At 28.1% G+C, this 7549-nt stretch overlaps 2 protein-coding genes across 2 annotated transcripts; one reads left to right on the forward strand and one right to left on the reverse strand.

Moving 5' to 3' along the window:
• Positions 1–2136: 2136 nt before the first annotated feature.
• LOC113509118 (TIP41-like protein) lies at positions 2137–5687 on the reverse strand. The gene is made up of 6 exons (XM_026892410.3): positions 5519–5687; positions 5284–5438; positions 4907–5086; positions 3484–3697; positions 2812–2970; positions 2137–2376 (listed from the first exon to the last, which is right to left on the reverse strand). The coding sequence occupies exons 1-6, from the start codon at positions 5531–5533 to the stop codon at positions 2284–2286; spliced, it is 816 nt and encodes a 271-aa protein (XP_026748211.2). The 5' UTR covers positions 5534–5687; the 3' UTR covers positions 2137–2283.
• Positions 5688–6012: 325 nt separating this feature from the next.
• Positions 6013–7313, forward strand: LOC128202345 (uncharacterized). Its single transcript, XM_052902359.1, has one exon. The coding sequence runs from the start codon at positions 6218–6220 to the stop codon at positions 7220–7222; it is 1005 nt and encodes a 334-aa protein (XP_052758319.1). The 5' UTR covers positions 6013–6217; the 3' UTR covers positions 7223–7313.
• The last annotated feature ends 236 nt before the right edge of the window (positions 7314–7549 follow it).

Genomic DNA, 7549 nt, shown 5'->3' on the forward strand with positions numbered 1-7549 from the left:
GGAGGAATAACACCTGAGTCCTCAGGAATGGCAACGCATGGAAAGTATCATGGGCGAAACAGTATACTCTGGTTATGTCCATGGTACTGCTCATGTGTATAGGCGACGGTTACCACTTTCCATCAGGTGGGCCATCAGCTTGTTTGCCATTCTAAGTTGTATAAAAAAAAATTTATATCATCTCTCTCTGGTGTCTCGTCAGCGTATACCGATAGCGAAAACGGACATTACTATTCCATCTAATCATCCATGAAAAAAAATATCAGCTTGAAAAAGCCTAAGTCTATACGTCCTTATAGTATTCAAGGAATTATCCCTTAACTCCTAATCATTGTTGTGTCTTTCATCATAAGATGATAACTCTGCAACATAAAATGATTACTACCAGATGCAAATATAACAATATTAATGTCTTTATTTAATTACAAATTTTATTTATTTAGATCTACTAGCCATCGAACTAGGCCAAGCTTGTATCTCAGTGAATAGTTAATATATAAAAATCTAAATAAGTTTTGAAAAAATATAAAACACCATATATGTGTATATAACATTTAAAGGCTTTCTTTGATTTTCCTGGGATTCCACCGTCAGAGCCTGATTTGATAATAATGCGATTAGCTCAAGAGTATACTCTTTTGAAAAACAATTTATTGAAAACAGTCTACAATTGACGGAGAAATGACATACATAAAAATATACAATCCAACACATAACCTTCCTTTTTTTAAGTCGGTTTAAAATTTATAACGATATCTCGAAATATAGTTACAATAACAATATAAAATATTAATAATTTAAGTCAAATTATAAACTTCCAAAAAAATAAGAGCACACAAAAATAAAAGCTAATAAATAAATAACCTTGCCCTTGTCCTTTTCAAGTGACTTTTAAATACCTAGTTGATAGTAATAAAAACATATTTTCATTTGTTGGTTTCTGTAAAATTTTCAACGTTTATCTAGCCCTTGAAAATAATATTTGTCTGTAGCCGCTGCATACAACAATTTATCGTCAATGACCGTCACGTTTAAATCTGCGATATCTATGAAAGAAATAAACTAAGGGTGATTATAAATATTTAGGTATGAATGTAAGAATAAATATAATCATTATTATCAATATTATACATATTATGATAATATGTAAATTACTAGAACATTTACAAGGCATCTACTTACAACAGATGTCATAAACTTTTGCAGAAATATAATATTTATAATGCAAGTTGAAATGGCCAACAAGGTAACGACCCACATTATTGAAAATGATAACCGTCACCTATAGACATAAACGTAGACATCACAGAATACACTGTGACGCTTATGGTAATTTTGTATGTTACCATTATTAAGAACTCAATCAAAATAAAAAGTTTTGTCGAGACCATATCAGGATATCGTAGTTTTTACATTGCTACAATTGATTGTAAATTACCAATCACATGTCGCAAACTTATTTAGTTATAATAATCTATAATATCTATATATATATAATAATCTAACAAAATCAATATCAGAAATTCCCCTCCATAAAGCTAACAAAAACAAGATCTTATAAGGTTCACAAATCAAGGTCTTCTATCTTAAGTGAAGTTCTTATTACAAAAGTAAAAAATTAAGTGAAGTTCTTATTACATTAATTTAAAAAGTCTTTCTAGAAAAATCCCAAAATTATATTTTTTTATGATGACGCTATTTTAATTTTATCCCTCAACAGGGACATAGGTCCATAATAGGAACTTCCATGCATTTTTCTCAATTGATTGTTCCCAAAGTGGTTTTAATTCGGTAGTGAGTGGCGGCCGGATTTTCTCCCTTTTATCTGTTTGCAAGAGTCCTAGAATGGATTATATTATTAAACACAGATATTATTCTAACTATATCCCATTTACAAAAAAAAAGGATAGTTTTAGGGTTCCATACTAAAAAGGTACAAAGAAACCCTTATGACGACATTTTGTCTATTCATCCCTCTGTCACTCTATTTTTTTTTTTTTTTAGTTATTACGTATACCTATGATCAAGTACTGATTTCTAATGAAATATTGTTTTACAACTTATTTTTTCAAACATTTAGTTATTGGATTTACCAAAAATAAGATGGTGGTGATAATAAAAATAAAACAACTACTATAAATGCAATAATGGTTGATGTACCTTTACTTGCAGGCAATAATTTAAGACCACAATTTTATATAAAAGATTAATTTTATTATTATTACTTATTTTACACAATACTTCATAACTGTAGAGATCATTAAATCTTATTTTATAATTTCTTTAAAAATTTACTATCAACTTCTCTGTAACTTTCTCTTTCACAGGTAGGAATGGAATAACGTCATCGGCTTCCTTCATTTGAGCTGTAGGTATCTGAAAAAGTTGAATAATTTATTATACCTAATACTTGATACATGTTCATACGGTTCTTTATTAAGTCAATAAAGTTTATTGTACAAAAAAGAAAACTACTTCAATTTTGTCAAAATTATATAATTATATTAATATGGAACCAACACAACAGTAAACCCTAAAAATACCAGTGCCAAATAAAAAGAGTCATCATTGATGAACTTATGTCAATTTGTCCATATATTACAAATATCTAAACTTTTTTTATAAAGTAAAATTTGTGATTACATTATTAATAATTTAATCAAAGTTTACATCAGTAATAACATGCCTAATAATTAAAAAAAAATCAGTAGTATTTTAATTTTTTTCCTTGTCAATTTAAACTTTATTGTATAAAAATTTATAATAATATTTGTTTAGGTAAATATGTATAACTTTGAAAACCATACTAACATTCAAGTCTTTTGCTAATGATTCTTTTACTGTGTATTCTCGCAATACATAGTCTGAGTTGAGCATATGAAACATTCTAGTTTCATTTGATCGCACCAACACATCATCCACTCTCAAAAAATATCTTAACAGCAAATACCAACATGAGGGCATTACTCTCTGAAATGAAAATAATATTAAGTTAATACATTTAAAATAATTACACACAATCCATATTGCATCTAATGCTCAAAAACAGTGAAAGAATATGATAATAAACATGCTTATGCTATAGCACTGTGAAATTCATTCTCAAACAAGTAATCTAGTATACTCTATGTTTTATTCTATATGACGATGGTATGAGTATTTTTAATATTTTCAATAGTGAACTTATTAAATAACTCATCAGAAAAAAACAACAATTTATCCTCCTATAGCTGACTATAGCTGACAGCTAGTCAATAGTTTAAGGTCTGAGTGTTATAAAAATGCGACCACACCACTTTATAGTAAAATGCACAGGCATTTTATTTGTATACTTTTGTGGAGGGGGATGAACAATATAAAAAGAATTTGTAAGATGTACTTTAAAGTCACAGATAATTTTTAAAAAATACTAAATATATAAAAAGAAATAAATGGTTAAAGATAAAATTATAATTTATCTATAATATTTCATAAATTACTTACAATCTTGACGCTAAGCTTGGAAACTCCATGATCATGCAATTCATCTTCAAACAGTGTGAGATCATGGTAGAACAAAATTTGCTCCTTTTGTTTTAATATATCATAGTTTATAGTTTCATCTGTAGCTTGAATGACAATATTATCTGTGAATGTTCCTTTATAATCAGTTGCGAAAGTCCAATCAAATGTTCTTTTTTTCTTTCCCGCATCTGGTCTTAAAAGAAAATTTTGCATAAGTCCTAATTAACAGTGTGATATAAATAATTTCTTGTGTAAAACTACTCTTGTAATGAGTTTATGTAACTTTCTAATAAAGATCCTGCCTTTAATTATATGTGCATGTGACATTAAATTAGTAATAAATTCTTTTTAATAGCATTGAAAAGAATTTATTACATTATGTTATTATTTATAACAAGGCCATGAGTTCAATTTAATGGATTTTAAGAAAAGTAACTTTCAAGATTACTTTGACAAATTAAAGATAATCTAATAATTCTAACTTAAATTACTAAATGTAGTTTAAAAATTATTTTATTTTAAAATTAACAGCTATCTACAGCTTTTACAATAGCTGAACCTATTATGTAGTTATTTTTTAACAAATAATCCTAAAATTTTTAAATGGTTATCTTAAAAACAATTATTTATAAAAACAGAGAAATGCAGAAAAAATTCATGAGTGAAGTTTTGACAATTATAATAAGAGACATAAACAATAAAAATTAATTATATTTATTATTTATCATTATCAAATTTGCAACATAATTGATGATGCATTAAGTAACATGATAAACTAAAACACAATTATACTGAAAATGAATTTTAATTCTTATAATTAAGTGGTCAAAATCATATAGTCATAAATAATTTAGCTTGCATTTGTAATTTTTCATGTTTACAAGTAAATAAGTACATTTTACTCTGTAAATTAGAAAAACATCGACTGCCAAAAACTATATTAAAAAAGATTAAACACATAGTCATTGCAAATTATTCTAAAATGCATTTAGAATTTATAGTAGAATAAAGAAATTCATATACATATAATATGCTTGAACCCTGACAACATTAAACCCTTTTTTGGATACTCCTGTATGTAGTATGTCTAGACAAAAATTAACAAATTAAAAATTTGTTTCCAAATGTTTTCATTATTATGTTCATATACCTTCCTTACCTATGTAAATGTTTTTAAATATTACATTCTGTTTCTATCTGTATTAAGCTTTTAGTAGTTGCACTGTCTTGCTTATATTGTTAGGAAACAAAGATATTATAGAAGGTACTAGTTGTATCATGGGGTTCCATCCATGGTTATGATGTTGAATAGCTCTTCATTAAAAAATGAGAAAAAAAATAATAAAATTTAACATTCTTTTTCTTAACCATAGTTTTTCAAAATCAAATAAAGAATACATACCTAGACTCCTGCCATGCCTCGGCACATGCAACTTCTATAGCTTCCACTGTATTTGCTACACGCTTTAGTGCATCCAAAGGATTAAAATTTATACTGGCACCACTTTTATGTGTCAATGTAAGTATATTCTTAGGAAATACCATATCAGGAAAATGTGGTATTGTCAGTTCTTTGCAATATCTAGAATCAATCAAATCGATTAATATATTAATTTATAACTTTAAAGACAGTAGATCAATTTTAAGTATAATCAAAAACATTGGAATTTTTCCACCAAACTTTGTATAGTTAGAGGTCAATGGATATGCTTAAAAGGCAGTTTAATTAGTGAAAAAAAAATACATTATTAATAAGTAACTACAATCAAAGTTACTTACATGCAGAACTGACAAAATTGATCGTCGTCTCTCTCACATACAACTTTGGTCGAACACACACTCGGTAGTATACAGCTGATATTATACGAAATATGCCACGGCCCAAAATGTATAGAATTGGAATTTATTTCAAATCGTCTTGAATCAACCGTGTCCTGTAAATGAAAATACTCAATTATCTTATTTTACATCTTAGTACGATAATACATAACCTGTAATTAAAAGGATAAAGCACCTTAATTTGAATCATTGTGAACTTCTATAGGACAGATAATTATATGATTTGATAAAATATATTTAATTAAATATATATTAAAGTATTTTATTTTAATTTATTTTAAATGCTATTTTGAATATTATGGGGAATTAAAAATAATATAATTTGACTGACTGAATGACATATTACTAAATTACTTGGCCTGTGTTGCTGGTGATTGAACGGACTGTTATAACTTCAAGTATTTAGACATAGATTAAGAATATTACAGGTTAATGATAAAATTAAATAACACATGATTGATTGAAAGTCAATGAGACTGATTCTGTAGCGCCATTTCTGTAAACATATCTCTGAACCAAATATTTTTATTTGATAATTTTGCATTTTTACTCTTTTATGGGTCATCAAATTTATTTAAGACATTTACCGTTTATGGTTTCTGAGCTGTTACTGACGACGTTTGGGCAAACGAACGTCGTAGATTAAGAATAGTCTATGACGAAAAAAAAAGGCGGGAAAACTTGTAACGCGAGGGCGGAAATTTTAAATTCATTTTATTTGTTTAATATTTGTTGCTTCTCCTAGTTTCTTTTACTTATTTCTCCAATTTAAGCCCTCGTGTGTTGTTAGAGGATATGTGCGAGTCAAGCGGAGGCAAGTTAAAAAGAAGAAAAAAAAAATACTTCCATATCTGATGAAGAGCCAGATGCTAAGATGAGTATTAAATTTACTCACTCAAAAAGAGGACTGTTTAAAGATCAAAATTACCTATATTCTGACACTACTAAAAATGAATATTTTATCCTGTTGTCTCCTATTGAGGGCAACAATGTAAACTTATTGCAAGTCAATTCTATTCTGAGGACTGTACCTGGTGTATTCTATATTCGTACTATGGGTTCTACTGCATTCAAAATATGTTTTCGATCAATGAAACAGGCTAACGAATTTTTATTAAATAAAGATTTATTAGAGAAACATAAACTTCAGGCTAGGATACCCAATAATCAGCTGGAATCTCAGGGAGTTATAAGAGCTCCTACTGAAATATCTGAGGAAGATCTCTTAAATAACTTAAAATCTACTGTAGATATCATCGGTGTTAAACGTTTCAAAAAAAAGAAAGAAGATGGAAGTTTTCATCCTCTTCCTACAGTTTTAGTAACTTTCCTCTCTACGCAGCGACCTGATCACGTAACGTATGATCATATTTGGCTGGATGTGCGTGAATTCATTAGACCTCTACTCCAATGCTTCACTTGTTACAAATTTGGTCATGGAAGCAGTTCCTGCAGAAGTAAGCAAGTTTGTTCCATATGTGCCGGTGCCCATGATTATAGATCCTGTATCAACAAAGACAATCCTAAATGTGTTAATTGTAATGGACAACATGTAGCAGTATCTAATAGCTGTCCCACTAAATCGATGAAATTGTCTCAAATCAAAGATAAAATTCTAGGCAAAACATCTTATGCATCAGTGACTTCAAAATCGGTTAACTCTGTAATTAATTCAAATACCCCTGTGTCTATTAACAGCCCAACGCAAAATAAATCTCCTCAAAAAAGGGCATTAGTTATTGACATCATTAACTCAGACATTGTACTCAACACAATTACTAAGACTGTTATTGAGCTAGTTAAGAAAGCTCAAACTAATTCTGATACAATTTCATCTAAATTAATTAAGGAAATACTCATATCTAATTTTTCAACATGACCATTACATCTTTAAATGAAATTAATATTGTTCATTGAAACTCAAGACGCTTTCTGTCTAAAATATTTCAATTTAAAAACTTTATTTACAACTTTACATCGCATTTTGATATCATTTTACTAAATGAAACTTGGCTTGATTCTAACAAAATCTGTAAATTGTCTGGTTATACTATATTAAGTAGATTGCAGATAGGTCATTGTAAATTTCCTGCACATTTGCAACGTATTAATTTATTGGATAATTCTATCTGTAAATACTGCCAAAACATTTTTTCTAATTTGGATCATATTTTTTTTTGTTTGTCCTAAATTCTCACTTCAACGG

The sequence above is a fragment of the Galleria mellonella genome, unplaced genomic scaffold (assembly GCF_026898425.1).
Source record: "Galleria mellonella isolate WM207_F2 unplaced genomic scaffold, CSIRO_AGI_GalMel_v1 utg90, whole genome shotgun sequence".
NCBI lineage: Eukaryota > Metazoa > Arthropoda > Insecta > Lepidoptera > Pyralidae > Galleria > Galleria mellonella.

What these genes read in the sequence shown, in the direction of transcription:
- LOC113509118 (XM_026892410.3), bottom strand. An exon ending in GAGGCATGGCAGGAGTCTAG is followed by an intron (nt 3,698 to 4,906) that starts GTATGTATTCTT and finishes TTTTCTTTTAAG; the next exon opens with ACCAGATGCGGGAAAGAAAA. An exon ending in CCAAGCTTAGCGTCAAGATT is followed by an intron (nt 2,971 to 3,483) that starts GTAAGTAATTTA and finishes TTTTCATTTCAG; the next exon opens with AGAGTAATGCCCTCATGTTG.
- LOC128202345 (XM_052902359.1), top strand. Translation starts at nt 6,218, where the DNA reads ATGAGTATTAAATTTACTCACTCAAAAAGAGGACTGTTTAAAGATCAA.